The 24,541-nt window shown below is 41.2% G+C and overlaps 1 protein-coding gene across 1 annotated transcript; it reads right to left on the reverse strand.

Moving 5' to 3' along the window:
• Positions 1 to 661: 661 nt before the first annotated feature.
• kmt2bb (lysine (K)-specific methyltransferase 2Bb) lies at positions 662 to 23,729 on the reverse strand (the record flags this gene model as incomplete). Its single annotated transcript, XM_083892625.1, has 36 exons — positions 662 to 3,056; positions 3,634 to 3,763; positions 4,359 to 4,442; positions 4,781 to 4,888; positions 5,044 to 5,296; positions 5,413 to 5,541; positions 5,744 to 5,844; positions 6,006 to 9,123; positions 9,240 to 9,401; positions 9,498 to 9,658; positions 9,748 to 9,826; positions 9,917 to 10,034; positions 10,140 to 10,298; positions 10,448 to 10,585; positions 10,702 to 10,805; positions 10,895 to 11,118; positions 11,376 to 11,452; positions 11,630 to 11,740; positions 12,191 to 12,292; positions 12,421 to 12,605; positions 12,760 to 12,873; positions 12,962 to 13,079; positions 13,174 to 13,266; positions 13,360 to 13,506; positions 13,692 to 13,805; positions 14,122 to 14,247; positions 14,579 to 14,685; positions 15,010 to 15,267; positions 15,357 to 15,424; positions 15,516 to 15,747; positions 16,876 to 17,062; positions 17,714 to 17,833; positions 18,027 to 18,184; positions 18,320 to 21,847; positions 21,951 to 22,029; positions 23,400 to 23,729. 36 exons carry the CDS (start codon positions 23,727 to 23,729, stop codon positions 2,781 to 2,783), a joined length of 11,598 nt encoding a protein of 3,865 aa, XP_083748751.1. The 3' UTR covers positions 662 to 2,780.
• Between the last annotated feature and the right edge of the window lie 812 nt (positions 23,730 to 24,541).

The following is a 24,541-nucleotide window of genomic DNA, read 5'->3' on the forward strand; positions in this document are numbered from 1 at the left end:
GAGCCTATTGTTATTGTTTGTTTGATTGATTATTCTTCCATTTATTTTAGGGAAGTTTGTGATGAAAACACATGAACAAGTATATCCAAGAAAAAAAACTATGTGATTTCAGTTAACCAGGATCTGATGAGAGACAATCAGGAGAAACGCAGGACCCAGATGGCTTTAAATTTGACACTTGAATCACAATCTCTGACTTTTGTTCTTTCATTTTTTGGATTTGAATACCTTCATACTGTGCTGACATTTGCACCTATACTGTGAATTTCAGACAGATTTACACCATACTTGTATTTTAAAAATCCATTATTATAATTTGACTGTTTTATGGACTGGAGATGTGATCAACGATCCCTTGATCGTTTCCACAACGTCAGCATTTCTTTTTTTTAATACATTGGCTGTTACTTGAATTACTTCAAGAGGTGATGGTTTGCTGCTCAACAGCAGTAGTTGTCCATACGTCATCTTTTTTTCTTACATATATATAATTGAAATGGACTGTGTTTGAACATCTTAACATCTTTATTAGGCAAATAACATCATAAATAAAAAAGTGCATAGAAAAATTAAACAGGTTTAGAAATATGTATACAAATATTTACAAACTCAGGGTTTATTTGTACATGGTAACAAAGACATCGATTTTAAAGATCACACATCTTCTCAGTTTTATGTCTTTTACACTTATTTTAAAATAACCCTACTATATATATATTTTATATATATATATATATATATATTTATTTATATATGTTTGTATATATAACATACAGCTTTCTTAACAGACTCTGGGAGAGATGGTTGTGATAACTTAAGGTTTTGACTAGTGCTTTGCATCCTTCACTTCAGACGCGCACACACACACACCCACACCCACGCACGCACACAAACACACACACAGAGTTGCACACATTCTGTAGGACATTAAAACCAATCTATGCTTAAATTATCATCCTCTCTTTTTGCATCAGTATTCCCAAACATCTGTCTCAACAGCTGAGGTAGAATCCTTGCAAGGAGTTGGGAGTGACTGCTGCCTTTGTTGTCAGCAAGGTGATCGACATGTTAATCTGAGCTCCATCCCAGTGATTGGACATGCAAGAAGGAAACGGGATAAAGACAATAACAAAACAGTATGGAAATGTGCTCCAACAGGGTTTGCAGAGGGGTGGGAAAGAAACATAACGATTATGGGCTAACGAAGGCCAACAGTGCTCAATTTACTCCTGTGAATGATTCTAACAAAAAAAGCAAAATAAAACCAAAAATTAAAAAAATAAAAATGATTCTTTAAAAATACCTGCTTTAGAACAATTTGTCGTAAAGGCTTAAATGTGTGACACAACTGCCCGAAAGAAAAAAATTCAAGTAAATTAGTGAAAGAAAGGACATCATTTGTAAACAATAAAATAAACGATACAAAGGGGAAGATCTCCTAATACACTAGACCGCCACCATTTATACAAAGCACAACCTTTAACCATTAAAAATATAAATCAGAACATGAATAAATATACAATTTTAACAGTGTGATTTTACTGAATATCAACCAATAACAAGGATAAGCATCGTTTTAAAGGTGCTGTGTGTATTTTCTCAGCTTTCTTTTGTTTTTTTTGCAACAAAGTCTGTTCACCCTGTTCTCAACAAACCTTATGCAGGAGCTGAATCCACACTCAGTGGTGATGCTTTACACCAGTGCCCTCCCTTATTAGGAAATAAACTCTAGCTAGATTCAGATGACGGAGAATTTCTATCTGTTTATGATTATTTCGCAGCTGTAGGCCAGCAAGTTCACCTCAACTCTTCAGTTTTGGTTTGGGTAGTGTTTGCTACATACACTGTACATCAACGGACACAAAAAAAGGTTTCCTGCTTCCATCATTAAAAAAATATGACACCTCTGAGCGAATACGCAATAATCTATACTGGAAGTCCACAGTAGACGAGTGAAACAGAGCAGACACTATAGTGCGAAGATGGTAAGAGTACTGTTGTGCATACATTTCCAGAGACATGATCTCAGCAGGAGTGGATAAACAGCTTAAGAATTCCTGATTCACAGGACATACAGTCTAACTAATTGACGTTAAAGACCGTTCAAAGCTTAGCACCATGGTTGTTTGTTGTTCACGAAAAAATCAGTCAAAAAAAAAAAAAGGAGAGAAATATTATTAACAACATGAGAAGTATTAAATGTTAGATAAAATACACAAGTAAAGGTGAAAGGTGAATGTATGGCTTGAGAAACGCACAAGTGGGGCTATATTGTTCCCATCACTGGAGGATGGAGCAACCATAAATAACAAGTGTAATATGGACAGACACTCCTCCCCCCAAGAAATGAGTAAAACATATAGAATCCTCAAATGCTAACTATATGTTTTCAGCAATGATTCAAACAGATAAGGCTTGACGTGTATCAAAGAAATTCCGGTGGTTTTGTCCATATAGATTCAGGAGCCGTCCACGTTTTCTTTTAAATATCTGGTGTAAATGTCCTGTTGTTCTTCCTTCACAGTATTTACTGCTGCTGCTGCTGTGACAAAAGAACACAGTAAAATCTGAAGAACCTTTGCATAACTTTTATGCAAAGGTTCCCCTCTTCTTGTCCAATCCATAAAATGGTCAAACATTACTTCTAAAGGAGCCCAACATTATTGTCTGGTCTCACAGTGGCTAATTCACATGTCGACTGCCCCAACTGATCACCCAGCCCCAGTCCAGTGCCGTCTTACTTGCAGACAGGATCCTCCTCCTTTCATCCAGGGAATCTCTCAATTCAGGTAACGCCGACATCGCCGAGCTCCACAGTTGCAGTTCAGTTTGTTGCTGGCGTCTTCGATGGGGAACTTGTAGTCATAGGTGAGCTCTTCGCCCCTGTAGATCTTCCTAAGAGCAAAGATGACGATATGCTTCCGGCCTTCCACGTTGATCACTCGTGAGTAGCAGTTAGGTTCACAGGAGTGGTTGATGAATCTTGCTGCGTTGCCATGCATGGTTGCATCCACCACATCAAAGTCATCGATGCGGAACATGTAACAGCCAATACCCTGTAAAGGTAAAAAAGAAAAATGAAACCCACCGATTACATCCGCTGCATTTTCTCACATATAAACATCAGTTACTGTGGCTACTTGACCTACAGTACTGTACAGAAGTCTTAGGCCACCATTAGATTTGTTGTTTTAGCAATTGCAATACGACAATAGAGGATAATTATTTCTAGAAAATATTCCAGAAAATATGTATGAAGTTTTTTGTTGTTATAAAAAAAAAAAAAAAAGGATACTAAAAAGTAGTTGTGATCTACCCTTACACTTGAACAATATGTTAATAATGGAGTGGAACCTTAAATAATGTTACTAGTAAATCCTGTGTTTGCCCTTCTATTATATTTAAAGAAATACATAAGTATACATAGGTTTATTCAAGACATGCTTGAGCAAACACATGTTGCATGAGCTAAACCTCGCTAATATACAAGACCAGCTTTCAGTCGCATCACTTCATTCCAAATTCCAATGATCACAGAATTTGACAGACAGAAAAAACAACAGAGCTGGTGCCTGAAACTTTTACACAGTACTGTATATTAGAATGAGACTGATAAAGAGAAACCAGACCAACCTTGCCATCATAGTATTTCTCCCTTTTGTCAGTGAGCACTGCGCGGATGACGATGCCTGCATATTCAATAACCATCTCCCCTGCTTCGATGTTCCTCTTGCAGAAAAGACCACGGCCATGGATGGCAGACCTAAAACAAGACACCTGATATCAGACAACTGTGTGGTGGAGCCTGCAGAATTTGCCAAAGTTTCACGAGATATCTATCTATAAAGCAAGTTGCATGTGTGTGTCTGTCTGTCTGTGACAGGCATATCTCGCTGACCGTCAGATTGCCCTAATTTTTTTTGGAGGAATTTTAATTTTCTACCTGATTCTTCATGAACAAACAATGTAATACTACTTGTGTGCTGCTGTGTTTTCAATCATCTCACAGTTGTCTCACTTTACTAGCGTTATATTGCTGTTACTTCGGTCTGTCTTAAGTTCGGACAGGCTTAATCTGCATTGTGTGGACTCATTTGATAATGGCTTGAATGTAACATTGGTTTAGATTTAAAAGTATGCACTACAATGCGTTGGTTTATAAAACAAAAGAACTGACTATATATATTTTTATTTTTTATTATATGCATACTATATATTTTTAAACATTTATAATCAGTATTGCAACATTTTCATTTCAACCTAGTGGCAAGAGACAAGTACATATCATTTCCACCAAAAATGAACAAATTATTGAAGAATTTATTGAATTATCATTATTGTGCAAGTGTTGTTCTTACCTGTAGACGCCTACAGCTTCCTTGGAAGTTCTTTCCAGATGTCTGAAGCGCATTGCCATAGGCAACTCCAAACTCGTAGCCCGTCTAAAAGAAAGAGTAGAAATAAAAAAAAAATATACATCTTCCTTAATATTTGGCAGAGTATTTTGTTTTAACATTTCAAAATAGATCTTGTTTATGTGTGTATGTACGCATTAGTGTGCGCGTGTGTTCATGTGCCTGCATTTGTGTGTGCGTATGTGCTGTGGTGGGGGTCTGGGTGGTGCGGGAAGGGCTGTCTTTAAACTTGTAAAGCACTTTGTGCTATATCTTTTAATGTATGCAAAGTGCTTTGTTAATAAAGTCATTATTATTAAAGGGTAAAACTTCAGGTGCCAACACATGAAAAACGATATAAATTAAAAATAAATATGGAATCTGACCTCGTCGACTTCAAAAGAACCTCATCCTCCTCATCATCATAAGGCCCAATGTCAGGAAGCTGCCTATGCTGAGAAGCCAGGAAGTTGAATATATCAAATGTGGACTTCCTGTTGAGAGGAGACAGAAACAAATCAGGTCAGAAAAACACAAAAAAGTAAAATAATTGTTCCAATCACTGTTTAATGTGTCAGCGAACCACAATTCCTTGATCAGGATCCTCATGAATTTCCTGACTCAAAGCATACGTGACAGGTAAACATACCTCGCATAGAGCTCAGAGCGAGCACAGCCAGTGGGATTCACCGGCAGGTCGTCCTCTTGGCTAAACTGTTTAAAGTAACGGAAGGCGTGGCGCTGACAATGGTGAGCTCCTTGAAGTTGCTCCAACAAGTACACCACTGCATCATGAACCAGACCAAACATCCGGGCACCTGTGATCCTCTGAAACGTGAGAGGCCTCAGCCTTGCAATTGCTCGTGCCTCCTGAACGCCGTCTATCACCGCTTTCCAGGCCACTGAAAGGAGAATTGCAGATAAATGAAGGTGAGCGGCTAAAATAAACATAAGTAACTACAGATACAGCATATCATAATTTTTTACTTTGGGACCTTAAGGGAAATATTTGTCTTACCTTCGATACTGTCACCCTCAACACTGAAGCCATCGTCACTGGTTATTTCGAATCGTAAATGTGACTGTTCTCTGTTAACTGGACATTCCTCAGCCTCAGACGGTGATGGTTCCTCATCTGAGGTAGCACCTAACAGAACACAATTTATACAATCAGTCTCTGACTATTGTCTTTGTCCTCGTCATGGTGGAGAAGAGGTCAAATGGCTCAACTTCTACCTGTTGTGGCCACATTTTCGGTTCATTTCAACAGCACAGTAGCACATGGCAGACACTGCTAAACTCACATTCACACACATCTTTAACATTTAACATTTGTAACTTAAGCTTACCAGAATATCTCTTCCAGTCAGTCAGATTGCTGTGTCCGACTGGTTCCCAAGCCTGTTGTTTTCCTTGTTCACCACGAGACATGTAATCCCAAGGCTCAGACCTGAGAAAGGTATTTCAATAACAGATTTTCAAACACATAAACAATTTTGAGTAATCACCGTTTTTTGTTTTAGAATAAAATTTGACATCATACGTAATGGAAAACTGAAATTACGAACAAATCGAAATTAAAAAGGAAATGAAAAGAAAAGAACATCTCACCCTGTGCTATCAGAATCACTTAAAGGCTCCTCCTTTAGCTCGTCTAGGTTCAGCACTCCTTTCACTGTCGGTGTCTTGATCCGGACTCCTGAAGCCCTGCTAGCGAGGCTTTGAAAAGCGGTTTTCTGCCGCACTTCATCTTCAATGATGGGCTCTGGTTGCAGGAAATCAACTTTAGATTTCTTTGTGACAATACGATCAGAAAGCGAGGACACTCGTTTCATACGGACGTGTGTGCGGGGACGAGGTGCAGCAGCAGGTGGTGGTGGGGGTGGTAAAGGTGATGGAGGGCGGGGAGACTCTGGAGCCTCTGGTTCAATTAATAGGCCAGGTGGCAAAACCAGTGAGGAAGGGCTTAGTGTGTGAAGCCCACTCCACTTGGGAGTGTAGTTACTCGCCATTGCTTGGTTAATAATTGCCTGGGCACTTTCAGCAGGAGTCATGGAAGGTTTATCAGTTGACGGAGCAGGCTGTCCTGCAGCCTTTGATGACTTGGTTTTTTTCGATGCACCGGGCTCCTTCTTCTTCTTTGTTTTCTTCGGTTCTGGGACAGTCTCATCTTTTAATGCTTTTGCATTCTTCTTCGGCTTCTTTACGTTAACGGGCACCACTGCTCCATTGCTGCTGTGAGTAAGCAACTGCGTGATTGCAGTTGAATTCTGGACTGCAGGTGTCACCGACGGAGGTACTGCTGCTGCTATGTTGACCCTAGGGGGTGGAGCAGTCATAGTACCGGCTGCTGCTAGTGTGGCTGACAGTGCATTGCTTTGCAAAAGACTTGCTATCTGAGTGACACAGTTATAGGAGGGGGAGTTCGGAGTGGGCAGCTGGAAAGCGTTGCTTTCTGGATTCTTAACAAAGATCTGCCCGAGGCGGTTCACCAGCAGGACGTGCGGCGTTTGATCCACATTCGGACCGCCAACCTCTTTCACAGTAAGAATGGCATGACCAGGTAAAGCCTGGGGTGCCACCAACTGCTGAGTTTCTACAGCCGGTCTAGAGGTGGAGAAGTTGATGGAGATTGTGTGACCAGACGCAGCATCCTTCTGCATAGATGTGGAGCCGTAACCATTTAAGAGCACAGGGGTGGAGGTGGTTTGGACGGCTGCTGGAACAGTGGTACACTGTGTTAGCAGCCCGGATAGAGATGGTACCGATGTGGTCGATGAGACAATAGTGACAGTTGCAGAGCCCAGTGCTTGTGTTTGTGTGGAGTAGATGGGAACAGAGACAGCACCGCATGTTCCTGCTGGGGTGAGAGTGCCTGGTGTGGCCGACAACATTGGATCATTTTGAGGGGCAACGTTTATCAGCGTTTGTGGCACGTCTACAACTGGGGTCAGAGTGGTGAGTTTATTGGACAGAGATGAAATGGTTGTTGACTCTTGTGAGCATGTTATTGGCTGAAGTGTTATACTAGTTAGAGGAGATTGACTGAAACCAGGTAAGCAGGAATACATCTGCAATGAGTCCCCAAGACCTTGAGAGGGGGGTTGCGCATCTGTAGACATTAAAGGGGGCTGGAGAAGATCCAGCACGACACCCTGACTACTATCAACATCTGCTAGTGACGGATCCGTTGTATTTGTTGTTAAATGGTTAATTAACACATTTGACCCATTTGCTGATGATAGAAAGGGGCTGCTGTTGGGCTCCGAGTTTGGGGGCTTACAAGGTCCAGGCTGTTGTGTCTCAAGTGGCTTGCCATCTAGCAATGGAACCATCTCAGTTAAATGTGGACTTGCACTACCTCTCACAAGAGGTGTTTCAGGGGTAAACCCTAAACTGGAACCCTGGAATAAACCTTTGGAATATGCGATTTCAGGCACCTTAGTGAGTAAATTAGCATCATGAGCTGGAGTAGGAAGCATGGTCTGCGGAGTGTCAGAACTTGGCTCTTTTAACGGAGTGCATGCAGAGATTTGTGGAGAACTTGACTGACTAGCGTCATATGATCGAGGAGGATCTTGATTCGAGCTATCAGTTGGATCTTTGCTGGCAATCGATAAAGAATCTGTGTGCTCAATGGATGATGCTTCAGGGACCAGGCTCTGGACAGCTGCTGTGCAGTTTGGAGTTTCCAATCCAGTGTCACTTTTATTATTAAGCTTTCTGCCTTGAATCCGAGCTTGTGTAGGGCCATCAACTTTCTGAGCATCATTTCCAGTCACGACGCTTGCATCACTCTCTGTGCCGTCATCAACACCATCAAGCTGAGCCATAGGTCGAGAGGAAGGGGAGGGGGGAGACTTGGTGAGATCTTTTGATCCAGGGCGACTGACTATTGTCCGTGAGAAGTCAAAATAGTGCTCCATATCATCATCAGAGGAGGAGGTGTTTTCTAAGTTGTCCCTTGCTGAGGCCGCAGACCGTGGCAGGCTGGCAACAAGGGTCTTTTTCTTCTTCTTGCGTACATCTTGGGCTCCTTCCCAGAATTCCTCCTGATCGTCACCTTCCACGACTATCTGCCCCCCACAGTTCATTGCTACACCTTCATTGAGGAGTGTTTCTTCAATCTCCAGTTCCGTCCTCATCTCTTGGCCCATGCTCATGTTAGGATCCTTGTGAAATGAACTGTAGGAAAATTCCTCTTCATCCTTGTGTTGATCCAAGTCTCCTTGTGGTGAAGTACCATTTGCTGGTGACACATCTTCAGGCTCTGGTGAAGCTAAGAAGTTGTGTGGCACCTCAACCGAGTCCGACTGGCTGAGATCGAATGATAATCGAGTTCTGGGTAAATGTATGGATGAGGAGAAAGAAAGACTTGGAGAAGGAAAGTTTCCTGTGCTGTCCTGCCAGGGAGACTGAGGAAAGAAAGCTGAGTTACAGTGAGTCATCGAATTTCCAGGGCATCGGACAGAAGCACTTCGACCTCCAACTGGGCGGGAGGAAGGAGAACTTATCAAGTTGTCAGTAGCAAGTGGAAACAGCGGGGAAGTGGGAAGAGAAGATTTTCCGGTACGAAGGGTGACTGGTCCAGCCAGAGAGCCCAGAGGAGGGGGAGACATGTGACTGCGGGGGCCTGTTGTGTGTGAATGTGGGCTGTGGTGACGAACCCTTCGAGTCTCCTCCAGATCACTTATGGTTAATATGTGGTGGGGTTTTGACACGGCTAGTCCTGAGAAGGAAACCGAAATAAATAACAACTTTAGACTATCATGCTTCTGTGTGAATTGACTGACATGCCCTTAAAATAGAATATTGTTCTAAAACACAAATTGATTTATATTTCACCTGGAGATGGCAGAGGTCGGGACAGTCCACCAGCTGGTCTCCTGGTTTGGGGATAGCAGGGAATCTTTGGCCTTGCACTGTGCTCTGACTTGGTCAGTGGTCCCTGGACAAAGCCGTCATCTGCTGATGGTTTGGATTCCTTCGTCTTTTGGACTTCAGATTCTAAAGATTTATGAGAAACATCCTCAAAAATTAGCTTTATCTATCAAATTACATTAAATGACAGGTGTATTTTGGCTTTTCAGTATGAAAACACACCAGGCAGTGGATAAGGGCTGTGAGCAATGGTGCGATTGTCTCCTTGGTTCGGCATCTCCTCAGCAGGCTTCTCAGGTACAATGGGTTGGACCTCTCGGATTGTACATGTATACTTGCACCGGCGCAATGGATTAACTGTACTCCAGTACCAGCGCGAACACCTTAGGAAAGAATTGCAAATATTTTAAAGTGTTTTTGTTTAATGTTTCACAAAAATGCACAATGAAATGTGAAACAATAAAATACTTACTTAAACCCGACGGGACATAGTTTTCCTTTGTTAGCTGAGAGTTCTGTCAGCATACCTAGTTTGTCTATTTGTAAGGAACCTGTGTAGTGACAATGTGGAAGTTCAATATTTATGGTTGGTAAATGGCAAAAGCAATGAAAGAGGCAACAAACTAAGAGAAAGATCTTACCAATCATGACGTTGATCACTTCTGGTTCCAGTCCTGTCAGGAACTTTCTGCGGAGGCTGATTCCTTCAAAATCCACATACACCCTGCGGTTCACCTCAAATTCTTGACCAGTTACCATCTGTTCAATAAAAAACAAGAATTTATGAAAATGTTAAGAATCCAATTCAAAAGATGACATTACAGCAACAATTAGTGAAGAGAGAAGTTGTGGAAAAGAAATTACCTTTCCACTGATGAGATGTTTGTGTTTGTGGCAATAGACCTTTTTATCATCTTGGAAAACACAGTGACGGGACCGGGCACACATGAAGTGATAATTGCTTTGACAAGATGTCAGGCAGCAGCCAACTGTGGCACCCGTCTGGTTGCAGCGTTCACATCGCTAAAAAAAGGTTACATGTTCAGTTTTTTCAACAGATTGCTCTACTTTAAAAACTCTTAACTTATATTGATATTGTAGTAATATTGTCAGTGAAAAAACCATGTTGAATGAACAGCTACATCATATTTAATGATAAACTATGAACCAACCATCAAGCGCCCCCTGGTGACAGCACTGTGTACATGTAACAGAGAGCCATTGTCCTCTTCAAACACCTCAGCTGACCAGAGACAGCAATTTACATGTGCCCACTCATTCTGGCCCAAGAACAGCAACCTGCCCGCTTCCTGTAGAACGAAAAATAAAATATTAAGCCCACTGTGCTGCGATGCAAATATCGATGTCCGTTATTTACTAGCACTTGACTTTCATTGTGCTATGATCTATTATTCATTTTACTTACACTGGATTTGAGGTCTCCATACTTTTGGCACAAAGAGCACTGTCTCTCGTCATCTTTAGACCATCCTGTATCGAGATCAGCTTTTGAGAGTCGACCCCTTTTCCCTAATAAATGTGCAAACATAACATTGAAGCCCCAAGATACTGTATAAGGATGTAAACATATCCACTTCCACTATAACTGACAGCATTACCTTTGAATTTGAGTCTGACGGCCCTGCTGGTTTTGAAGTGGTTACGGCATGTTGGCTCCCCAGACATTGGAGAAACAGCTTCTTCTTCCTTTACATCCAAGCTCTCTTCATTGTCCTCCTGCAGGACGCGGAGTGGAGCTCTTGACGAAAGCTCCTCCCTCTCCTGCCACTGAGCATAAATATGCTCTGTTGTCGGAGGATGGATAGCCTGGGACAGCATTCCGCTTTAAACAGAATGATATTTGGTTTGAGGTTTAACGCTTTATGCCATAAAAAAATATAGTGCGTATAACTTTCACAAGATGGTATGTGGTTTACCAAGTGATGATGTCAGACTATATTTTTTTCTTTTCTATGCCATTAACAGGATTGCTAAAAAAAACTGTTACATTTTATTTGCTCTTTATAGTGCATGTTCTGGATGTTTCTTGAAGGTGCTGTGCATGCAAATAATACAAAACAAATGAAAACCATTACTCACATAGGCAAGTCTTTGGTACAAGGGTTCCACACTTTTGGGTCTTGGCTGTTGAACCAATTAAAAACTTCCTCGAGGAGCTAAAATGAAGAATCACATCTGTCAATTATGACTGATCATTTTAAATTCACTTCTACTTTTTCCCCCCAAACTCCCATTAGCAAATGAGAAAAGGTGGGTTCACAGAATGTAAAAAAATATAATGATTCATAATTTAAGAGCAGCCACATCCTCAAAAGCTTATTGTCATACGCCACCTTTAGGTAGTAAGAGCGTGCCAGGGCAGTGGGTCTCTGCTCCTCTGGAAGGTCCTCTTCTTGCTCAAGCCTCTTTCGCACTACCTGAACAACATCTTCATGGAACGTTTTCTGAAAACAAATAAAGTATCCGTTAGATTCACATCTTACACCCTGTTCAGACATAGGACAGTTAACGTTATGGGCGCTCTGATCAAAGGTGTACAGCCTCAAGTGTAACTGTTAACACCCGGCATTAAAATGCATCCTTAATGTATCTTATCGGATCTCACTTATCAGTGTTGTATGCTACTACACACAAATGTCACGTCAATGACACCAACAGAACAGATGAGTCCACTGTCGATATATTCCATGTGTGAGAAGCTGTGTGAATCAAAGCACTGCCATTACACAAAATGTGTTTCATTGTTATAATTGTTAAATAACAATTATATTAAAGTGTGTATAACTGATATGTTACTTGGTCATGTGCATACAATTTAAAACTCACCAAAAATATCCAACCAAAAATGGCAGTACACACGTGTTCAGTAACGGCACAAGGCGTTATGTACTCACCAGACAAGTGTAAAGGCCCTTATCAAATTTCTTGCCAACAGCTCGGAGGTCACAGGCTGGATGTCCTTCTAGTCCACTGTCTGGGTCAACCGTCTTTTCACACTGCAGCAAAGATTAAAGCACATTTGACACCATTTATTTTAGCGTACATTACAAGTAAAACAAATGTAAACACTCCAACATAAACTGCCCCACATTTCACATGGTACCTTTGAAAGAAAGTCTCTAACCTGTGAGCATGTAACAAGGTGCTGGGTGAGGGTGGAGGAAAGCAAGCAAGCTAGCACCTTCTCCACCCCGGCCCTGAGCTCAATGTAGAGCAGTTCTCTCCAGGCACTGGGCTGAGTGACACTGCACGGCCGACAGGAATACACCACACTCTCTGGAAGGCTGGACAGGATCTCATAAAGCTCATCTGAAATTATTTTACAAGAGAGAGAAAAAAGAGAAATGCATTTTGTTATTCAAAAATTCAACTTATGAGTGAGTATGTAATATTGACAATGTATGCATTCCAGTTAGATAGTATTTTTCCTCATTAAAAAGGATGGAGCGTAAAAAAAACTTACCTGTTAGATCCTCACACTTGGCATGTACCCAGTGGTTACAGGTCCCACATTGCATCATCTGACTGTCGTAGTCGTTGTCCTCGTAGCACTTGAAGCAGATCGGACAGTAGTTACCTTATAAAAGAAGGACAGAGATGCATTAAAGAGGAGACGACACATCTCACAGCGATTAACAAATGTACTACCAAGGTTAAATACTCACCCTGGTCATAGAGTTTTGAACAGTCTGGACAGATGCCTTTGTCGTGGTTCCAGTCAGTGTCCCAACTCCTTCCTGGTGTGACGCCACAACTTTTACACCTGATGCATGTCATACAAACCTAAACAAAAAACATCATATTAGACCAGGGATCAGTGTGTTTGTGCCTAAAACATACACAACCGTGTTTTTGTTATAAAGAAAAGTGAACATACCCAAGCTTTCCTCTTCTTGTTTTGTTTAGGATAGTTGGGTCCAAGACAGGAAGCATGATAACAGTTCTGGCACCGTTCACACTCCAATAAAGGCTGAAGTAGACAGTATAAAAAGGCTTATTACATGTACTACACCAATATTTACAAAAAAAACATTTAAAAATAAACCGAATGAAAAGTTTCTACCTTTGAGTGCTTGTTTCTCCTGCCACACACGTGACAGAATTTGCAGCGGCGACAGCACCAGTTTTCTTTGTTCTCCTCTGAGGGGCGCTCTGCGGCATCAAGGCAAAACTGGTGGAAGGGCTCACAACATACTTGGCAAAACAGCATCTGTTAATTCACATGAACAAAAGGGCCTGTAAGTTAAACAGTATATTTCAAAGACAATGAAATAGAATGAGTCTATAGTTAAGTTATTATTTTCCCTGCATGATATCATGTACAATGAAGTTGAACAAAACATGCTTTTCTTAGTAGTCTACAAATGTAAGGTGGTTATGGCATAGTATGATTACCTCATGCTGCCCTTTACTGGCACAAAGGAAGCAAACGTAAGGTGGAATGGGTGGCGCAGAAGTCAGTATACTTAAACCACCCATGTTCCAGACATTCTCCAAAGCACAGTCCTCCTGAAAATGAGACATAAGCTGTGTTTACATGGGTGCACATAATCGGAACAAAAGCAAATAAAAACAAATTTAGTTCTGAAAGAGATGGATGTTATATGTTGAATGTCATTCAGATCGGTGTTCGTTTTCATGACGTTTTCATTTATGTGACATTAATGCAATTTCTTTGTTTCATTAAAATGTAAAAAAAAAACAAATCCTAAACCACATCAGTTTCAAAAAGGACAATTGTCGTGACCACTGAACATACACATGAGAATATAAAAAACGTGTTTGCATTAAACATTGAAATACACTGCGAAAAAAGGTGACCTACCTTGAAATCAACCCTGATTTTGTAGGAAGGTTTGGAAGATTCAACCTCTCTTTCTTCAAAGCCATGGGCCAAAGCTGCCAGCACACTGGGAGGAGTCTCTTCCAACGGACCCTGAGACGTCTGAACCTGACAGACAACCATAGGTTAAATACAAAATGTGGGCAGTGATGGACATTATAATACAAAAACATTTGGCTTGAATTATGGGAAAACAGGGAGGTGTTTTTTAGCTCCATCATGCCATAATCTGGTAATAAAGAAGCAAAACTGCATTTAGCATGTTCTTGAGGGAAAATTTGCAGGTTTTTTTTATGAAATTGCAGCAATATGTCACTTAGTGGAAACTATCAACACCCTTTGGTAAATTGAAAGACTTCAGCAGACACTATTTAAGCATTAGAGCAATTCAAAATAACGGTCAAAGAATAATCCAACTATCAAACTCAGAATTTCGCACCTTCTCTGGCTTTCGTCGCACAGGTTGCACACGGTGTGAACTGGACTTTCGATGCCTGACCTCGTCATCTGAAATGTCCCCAAGGAATCCATCTAGTGACACAAAGTCTTTGAAAGACAGGAGGGACAGGTTAAGTCTGCAGATTATGTCAACATATGTAATGGAGCTGCAGGATATCAGGAAAACATACAAGATAACAAAAGGTGAATGTTGCAACAATGTTATGACTTGCACTAAACTGTGCATAACATGTATAACCCTTGCAATATGTTTATTTTTGCATGTTGATATTACAATGATACATTTTCGGTATACTGTGCAGTCGTAACATGTCACAACACATTTGAGCAGCTACTTATATTCGGTCTAGAGGGAAAAAACAGATCACAAATAAAGTTACCACCTGTGCTGGATTGTGAGCTTGAATTTACCTTGACTGAAACGATGTCCAGTACCTCTTCTCCTGGCTGGTGATGCAGAAGTTGAGAGAGCTTTGTCATCTACATCCGAGTCGTAGTCCACAAGGTCAAAGTAGACGCGGGGTTTCACAACACGCTTTGGCTGTTTCCTTACTGATGGACTGCTGTCGTCAGCCTGAAGACCAGAAGGCGAGTCTGCGGTGCACTCGTTTCCTTCTTCATTACTTGAATGACCTCCGCTAAAAGATGACCGTCGCCGCTTGGAGGAGCCTTAAGAAGGAAGAGATATGGAGCTGCCTCACTGCATGTTGGGGTGTTTAATAGGAACATGAAGCTCCCACCATTAAGTAAATAATTACCTTTGGGGACTGTTCTTCCACTTAGTCTTCTGGCTTTCCTCTCTTCAATCTGATCACATCTCTTATAGCTTGTGGGAAAAAAATTTAATAGAGTTGTTTATTATTTCTGAATGCTGCTATATTTTGCTACAACAACTAATGTCACAAAAGCCAACTTACACACAACACTGCCGTTTCGTATTGGGACCACCAAACTTAGGTTTGTCGAGGCAGTTTATGCATTTGCCACAGTCGTCCTCGTGGTTACAGCCTTTGCATACTCCACACCTCCGAGAGCGGTAACCAAATGGTCCAAGTCCTTTCTTTTTCAGAAAATTTGACGGTTTCTTGGATTTGATGACCTTTGGATCTGACAATCCAGGACTGTCTGATTCTGATGGAGACCCAACATCTGTAACAACAAACATACAATAAGGACAGGAAGTCAACATCTGCTATAATTTTGTTTTTGGCAGGTTAATTTTTTGGTTTTTAATTAAAAAAATTAGATATTCTCAGCTTTAGATTTATTTACATTATTCTGGTTTGGAACTAAAATTACATGTGATCACAGAAGTCAGTTGTTATAAAAAAAATATTCATGCATAGATTTCTGAAGTTTCTGAGTTAGTTTTTCAAATGAGTGAACTAAACTACACATTCAGCCAAAAGGGTGAGCATGAATAGGAGTGAGGGAGTGACTCATATTACTCGCATGCAACAAAAATGTATTATTCCAGTTGAACTCATCTCTCTGCTTAAAGGAATAATGAAATTAGTCTGGTTTTAAAAGTAATTAAAACTTTCAAAATCCAACCAAACCAAAACCCATAGTTGCCCAAGTTTTCTGTAAATATTACAGAAGCTGAAACTACATCAACAACTGCTACTGTTACGATCAAGCCGTTATTATGTACAAAATTGTGGTTTTCCATTTGGGACAGGAGTGAGCTCTCCCGTCTCTTGTCTAATCTCTGTTCTCCCCAGGCACTGACGTGCCAGATGCAGTGACAGGAGAGCAGTGATGGGAGGTGCCAGGAGAGATAAAGCCGTCCTGAAAGAGAGTCGAGGGGGGGATTGTGGAGGCGCTAGTGTGTGTCAGACAAACAATTTGAATTGTGGCAGAGATCTGTGTAAATATTATAAATAGTTATATATCATTTTGGAAGTGTTCTCGTCACGGTATTTGGTCACGGTTTACTGTTGTTTACCTGGTAAGGGAGGTAGGGATTAGCGCATGTCTTTGTTTACTGTTTGTTGGGACAATGAGAGTTTTGTTTGTTATTTTAGCCTGTATTCACTCTGTAAATTGTAATACATTATTCACTTTTGTCACACAATTTCATCTTTTATGTTGTGCTCTGGCATCCCCTAGGGCGGGCCTAACATAAATTGGGAGCTTTTCTGGTATGACAGCTTTTATCTCTCCAGGATATGCCAAGGCTGGGTGTAACACTAATGATGCCATCGTTTCAAGTCAGAAGAAATCAAATTTCAAGACAGACAGTCCACACCAGTTTGTCAATCAGGTCACATCTACCTTTAGTGACAGCAGATGGGGAAATGCCACTTCTTTCATGCAGAGGCAACGCGCTCAGTCTGGGAATGTCATCTGGTACCATTGCTCGAGGCTGTCCCAGCACTACAGATGCAGCACGACACACATGCTTGATTCGGGGACCTCCTGCTCTCCGAAACTCCTGGCATAATGGGGAGATGACCTGGGGCTAGTAAGAGAGACAAACGAAAATCGATCAGAACAATTTATGTTAAAGGTACACTGTGTAAATTGCTTTTATCTCACTTGATAAAATCCTTCAGGTCCCAGTCCTGACAATCATCAACACATAAAGTACATCAAATAAAAAATATAATATTTCTTACTTTACAACTACAGTCGTTTCATTTGCACAAATTGAATTGATTTGCTGGCATTACTGTCGCTAACTGACCAGCCCACCTGTGCAATTCCGTAAGATAATGTTCAGTGATTTCTTGCAGTGGGATTAGGGCATGATGTAGATGTCGGTAACAACATAACTGCCCAACTTTATGGCTATCCAAATGCAAAGAGGATGTAATTAAATATAACATAAATTGCTTCAGAAACAAAGTACACACTCGCGCTTTACGAGACACAAGCTTATCAGGTCTTCGGTGGAGTTTTCATCAACCTTTAAGGGCCTTTTCAATGTGGACATAAAAAACTTGAATTTAAAGAAAATAAATCTCTCTTCCAACTGTAGACCATAAAAAGAGTGTCCTTTTACAATGAGAATAAAACAGAACTTTAAAAAAAATGGAGAAAAAAATGACTGGTAAAAACCAAAGATGTGCACAAAACTTATAGATTGCGTTCCATTAATCTGAATACTTACTTGTCCCTGGGGTGGCTCTGTCTTGATGACAACATCAGCTTCAGGCTGCACCCTCTGCTTCCTCTTATGCCTCTTAGAAGTAACGTCACGAGCCCTGACACCACTTGGGCCAGATAGCAGCTACAGAGTTGATGGACAATAACAAGGCATCAACACAAGCTTAAGAAAAACTAGAAAATCACCTTGTAAGAGCCAGCTTTTTTTATGTGAGATTTTCATTCTCTACAACAGGAAATGTTACACAAAACATGCGCAACAATGAATAGTTAGCCTACAATAACTACAAATGTACTTGCATGCATCATAACCTTACCCCAGATGACTTCAGTTGTTTCTGTTGGTCAATTTTTATGAGCTGGACCTTTGCCTTCCTGAGGAGATTGAACATTCTCTTATTTGCTCCAGTAAGACGAGCTCTCTGTGAAGGCCCCTTCTCCATAGACCCTGAGATCTGTTGTGACTGCAGCACACCTGTAAATAAAAGACAATGCCAGTTAGGCATTAGGTGGTTCGGTCTACAAGGATGTATAAAGGTATAAAAATATATAAAAATAAAGGTTTGCTTGGTCTGAAATCTTGGTAATGCTTGTAATCATTACTGCTTACCTGGGTTAAGTCGGGCATCATCTTTCCGCGCTAAATCCTCCACTTTACTGTGCTGATATGCAAGGGCCTTGAAGTTCATCGTCCTTACACACACTTTTCTTACAACTCCAGGAGAATTGAGGTCTTCAATCTTGAGCTTGGACTTCTGCTTTTCAGGGTTTGTATTCCGTTGTCGAAGGCTGATGCTCATGGCCTCATCGTCGAGTCCTTCAGCTAAATCAACAGGGAGCTGAGGAGGTTTACTATCAATATCCACTACCTCAGGTGTATTTTTGCTTTTTGGATGTAAAGTGTGCACTTTTTTGAGCCTTTGAAAAATCTTGAGGTGAGCAGTATGTTTATTCAACTTGGGGGAACTTTTCTTTTTCAGTGGATCCAGGTCAGTAGTTTGTTCTGTGGGCTTGTCTGCTGGTGCAGATAAAAACAGATCCTCGCATTCCTCTTCTAGAGTTTTGTCCAATGTATACGCTTCCTTGCTAGACTCTTCTGGGACATGCCACTTGTAACTAGAGTTCTTTAGAACAGACCCCCTCTTTTCACTTTTACCACTTTTCGGCTCAGAAAAAAGGCTTTCGGTTACATCGATGTTGTCATCTAGGTCCTGAGCTGAAAACAGATCGACATCCAGCTGAGCTTCACTTAATATATCCTCATCATCCATTGGCAGGATGGGGGATATAGCTGTGCATGTCCCTTCATCTCGCCGCTTTCCGGGACGTATTTGCAAACCCAGTTGTGCACCCTTCTTTGGAGAGTTTCTTCGAGGCAATACAGACATTCCAGCATCATCCATAAACCTTTGCGGAGTCTTTATCACTCTGGATGATCTTGCGCTTACAACGGGCATAATGAAGTGCTTGATGTTTTTAATAAACTTTGTTTTACCAGGTGGGGTTTCTACAACATCTGCCTGCCCCACATCAACTAATGTGTCTGTTTCTTCCTGCTTAAAATTATCTTTTTCAAGACCTAATTCTATCAGCTTAGATATTATTTTAGATTGTGGTTCTGGCCCTTTGGAGTCCAAAAACTGTGTCTTTTTGTATTTTTTATGTACTCCGATGAGCTTGGCGCTCAGGGGTGATGTGGCATCTTCCAGTGGAGTGGAAATGTCCGTATCATCCTCAAAAATGTTCTCACATTCAGATAATGTAAGTGGTGCAAACTTTCCCTCTCTGTTCCTGTACCTGTGTTTCTGACGCTGCCCAATCAAATTTTTACGTCTCTTTTTTGCTTTTTTAAGTGACTTTCTTCGTAAGCATGACGTTGTTGGGTGACTTGCTTGACTTTCTGACACCAAAGATGGTTCACTATCTATCAGCTGCACGGTTGTTTCCTCTTTAACCAGTGGCTGTATCTGCTCTTCTTCTGCTGACACAATGTTTTGTTTTTGCTCTGACTGGGTGCATTCTATTGTTTCTGGCTGCTTTACCTCTTCTTCTAAAGGTTGAGTATCTTCTTTTAGTACAGACTCTGCATTCGTATCTTCAACTGTAGCCAACTCAGTGTTGATAGTGATTTCAGGGGAAACAACCTTTTTCTTCTTTTGAGCAGACCTCTTTTTTCCTATTTTATTATTTCTAAATCTTCTAGGCTTGGAAGGCACAGGCAATGGTTTGGCCTCTTTGATCTGTGTCTGTACCTCATTTTCCACTTCCACCTTCTGTGGAGAGATTTCCACTGGTAGCTGGGGTAGATGATCAGTGCTCTTTGAGGAATCCTTAGCAGGAATTTCAGTGGCATCTATATTCATCACCTGTGAGGGTTCCTCAGACAATCCCTGGCCAGAGTTTTCAGGAAGAACGTGGGAATTGCAATCATCAGTTGAAACCTGAGAAGAATCTTCAAGGTGCACCTGCTGCTTAGCTTTATCTTTTGGACATGTTCTAACCCTCCGTTTCTGAGTGGTCATTGGCTTTTGGCTGACAGACTTGGTTTGTGGTGAGTCAATGCTTGATGTCCTCCTCCTTAGTCTCCTAGTTGGTGTGACCACAGCATCTTGACATGGTGATTTATCCTTATTGGCCTCACTAAAATCTTTGACAACGTCCTCCGTCTTTTCAGATAAAGGACTAACTTGCTGAATTAAAAAGGATGGCTTTGAGCTTTTATGTTTACCAGGAGAGGACACCTTTTTGATCTGAAGCGGTGGGACAACTTTCTCGCTATCCGTTTTATTTAATTCTGCAGATGTATCTTCAGTTTCACGTTCCTCTTCTACTTCTGCTTGTAAATTGGACTTTTCCTCAAATGATACGTCAGGTTTTTCATGGGAACACTGACTGTCCATGCTTTTACTCTCTTGTGTGATTATGTTTTCCAATTTTGAAGTTTTATCCATATCGCTCGGAGTCCTGGTGACACTCGCATCACATAAAGTGGACTGGTGCACTTCAGTCACAGTCTCCTCTGCAACTTGGTCACAGTTTTCAGCAACCCGGGTCTGACTCCCTTCCTTTACCAATGTTAAAGTCCATATAAATTTTCTGCGCTTTTTCTTTCGAGCTTTATTCTTCCCACTGGTCTGTGCATCGTATTTCGGGTTTCTGGTCCGTATTAGCTTTAAACTTGGGACCCTTGTGTCCTCATTTTTCAGAGACAAACTGTCAGTGAACTGTGCAGTTAAATTGTTGGTCTCTGTGGATGATGGACCATGGTTTTCTGGCACTGTTACATCCTTATTTAGCCTCCTGCTTTGCCTTCGTCTGTTGCCTCTCAAGGATGATTTTGACTCTACTGTTCCAGGGGCTTCTGATTTTGACTCCACCTGAACAGCAGCATTTTTGCTCTGATTCTCTGGTCCTGCTGCACCATCAGAGTCACTTTTAGAGAGTGGGTTACCAACTCTACGGCTCCTCCGAATTACTCGTAGATTAACTTCAGATGTTTGCTCCATTACATGTTCCATACACTTAAATTTCTTTGAATTAGTTTTTGGCTCAGTTCCACTCTCCATGGCAGTGTCAGTCTCATCAGCTGGTTTACCCTCTTGTGAGTTTTGGTCATCAGTCACAACTTTGGCGCTTGTCTGGGTGACAGGCTCTGATGTCTTTGAAGCAGATCTCCCACGCCGCCGTAAAGGTGCTGTCACCTCTTCCTCATCTTCTCTGCCATGTTTATCCTCATGTGATTCTGTTTTTAATTTAACGTGGGCACTTGAAATCTGGTTGCCCTGGATGTCCTTGGTTTTAGAATGATCCTGAACTTCCTCGATCAACAACTTATGTGCAGATTTTTTGCTGGGTTCCTTTACAGTCCTCATTTTCTTTTTGGCCACCAACTTTATAGTAATCCTTGGTGCTGCTGATGAGGCTCTGTTTTTAGTGGACCGTCGATCCATAGTGTTTTTTCCTTTTGAACCCTTCCTGCAACCCTTTGCAGGCTCTGCATCGGGAGATAAGATGTGAACTTCCTCCATTGATTTTACATCTTTTACAAGATCAGGTGGGGTAATAGCTGCCTCCACTGCTGGCATTCTAGGCAGTAACTTCTCACTTTGTCGTTTAGATTTTGTGTTGCCAGCATCACCTACAAAACAAAGACACTTTAAATACTACAAAATCCAAAGCACCTTCATTTGATTGAAAACTAAAGCTGTTGATAAATAACGCAATGAGGTGGTTGCCTTTACCTTTAAAAGGGTTTTGTCGGGACCATCCAGGCCCTTTGGGACCTTTTCTCTCAGCTTCAAATCCTCTGAAGTCATCCCCCTTAAAAATAAAATACAGACTATTAACACTTTAAGCAACCTGACATCACTCTGCTGGTGGCTGATTATCAAAAACATTAAACAACAAACAAGATAAATAAAAAGCATTCACTTTGACAATCAACATCTCCACAGCAAATACAACATTACAGTGATAAGTGAAATGGATGGATTCTTGTCCAATATAATGATGACTTTTTGAAGCCAAACAAGAAATATTAATCTTTGCATATTGTTGGCCTTGTGACATAATACTAAAAGAAAAAAGACAAGAAATTGTCAGTGATTACATAAAAGGGTTGTTCTAAAGGCAAACCAACCATTTACTTTCATCAAATCTTAGTTGCAATACTAAGCACTGAAAGATGCATTTATTGTTTTAAAGAAACGCTTCTTTAGTTGCATTATACTGCAGGTGCATGTAATCCAGATTATTTATGACCTCGTGCAAAAACTTGACTCACTTGGGTAGATAGGCTGCGGTTTATCTGTGCTATAACCACACGATCCAGGCTTTATAACACCTTTACTTTTGGAGATGTGGCCTGGTAGCTTTCCAACAACTCCAATGGTGTCACCCGATATTAGACGTCAACTACTACATGTGCATAAATACTACGCTCTCTCTGCTGTAACAACGGCTGGTTTCAGACACACTTCTGCACCACCATTTAAACCTGTCGTGTATGGCAACACTAGCTAGCGGTTAGCTTACTGTAACTCATTTCTACTTAATGGAAATTTTCTTAAAAATAATTTTAATAATTTGTTCCGAGTGTTTGTATCTCTGATATGTTGGGTAGGCAGGCGGTGGTTTCTTCAGCATAATTTAAATTACCCAAGCATACAACTTTGCCCGCACCTAGACAGCGTATTGAGTTGTTAGCATTTAGCCACTTTGCAGTAGGAGCTAGCCTTCCCGTTCTTTGTGTTCGCTACTATTAGCTAGCTGCTACCCTGGGCCGATACGGAGCGGGCCATAAATGAAACAACTGCGCTCCATGTTTACAATTTGGCGCACTCGCTAACTGGCTTTTAAACAAACACGTAATACTCGTATTTACAGTTAATTGTATGTGTATCCTCAATATGTGCATTAAGGCAACAGTAATACTGTACGGTATAAGTGCTCCGCTGCTTTGTTGGAGTGGCACTGTGTTGCGACTGCCCATTAAATGTCATGGAAAGCTGCTGTAGGCTAACAGCAGTTAGCATGTAAAGGTAGTTCAGCTCATGTTCATGTTAGCCAAGCCAAAGGATGTTGACATTTCTCCATGGCACCAATCAGTCATACTGCTGTGGACAAGCACTCGTTCTTACACACATTCAACAATCACACCAAATGTGAGAAAATGAAATAAAGATACTAACTCCTGGCTCGGTTTGGCACCTCACCTCTTCACTCCCACTAGAGCTGTATCCAGCTTGGCCAAGGACCTGATGGCTCGCCTCTATCCCGAGCAAGCGTAAGTGAGACTGGTCTTCGTTTAACGACAGAACCAGGTTTGTGGGCCTTGGCCCTCCGTTAGTCACATCATCAGCTTCTAAGCCTGATCGCCCGAGTTGCCAACGCTTCTCGGAACGTAAACGACTGCGTGACGACCAGGGCCGACCGGGGAAACGACCTCTGGCCGTAGCGGTTCCACCTTGGCCTCCTACGGCAGCCGCGGTTGCTGATCCGCATCCCGCTGCCGCCATCATTGCTTCAACAACAACACACACCGTAGGCTAGCAGCTCGGTGAGAGACAAGAGGGAAGGCGCGAGATGGGAGGGGGGTCGCAATGCAGCATGGGAAAGTGAGTAATTTCGGCGAGGCTCCAACATGAGAAGTACGTGGACGCCCCCTGGTGGTGAGATGACCAACTACCGCGAACCATTCAACATTATTTTGTGGCAAGAGCAAATGTATATAACATAACGTATCTGACTACCTAAGATGATTTTGAAGGTTAACCATCGATTTCCAATATATGTTTGATAAACGAATTACTGCTTTATCAGAAAGAAAACCATCAATTTAAAATTAAATTATGATATTTTAAAACATTAAAAGGACTGACTAATCCAAAAGCCATTGGGATGACAATGAAGAACCTGACATCTTCGGCAACGGAATGTTAATATTTTTGTGGCTTTACAGTACTGGTGTTTAATGTTCAGTCCAAGAAAGGGGGACATTTTAGTTTTAGAAAAATATTTTTAACTTCTTGGGGCGATGCAAACGTATTTCTTCATCAATAATTAGATTCTGCCAAAAAATACTCTAAATACCTTTAGAGTAGAAATATATATATATATTATAATATTTGTTTTTAGTGCTATTTCATGCTAATTATTAAGGGGGCTCGACTTAATTAGGTCATGAACTATTATTCTACTATTATTATTATTATTATTATTATACTATACTATTATACTCTATCATGCAAAAGTATCTGTCAACCATGAGATGTTCTGCAAAGCATTAACTGGGAATCTGAGAGGGGAAAGTCGTGTAAAATATGCGAAAATT

Source organism: Microchirus variegatus (genome assembly GCF_963457635.1).
Source record: "Microchirus variegatus genome assembly, chromosome: 1".
Taxonomy (NCBI): Eukaryota; Metazoa; Chordata; class Actinopteri; order Pleuronectiformes; family Soleidae; genus Microchirus; species Microchirus variegatus.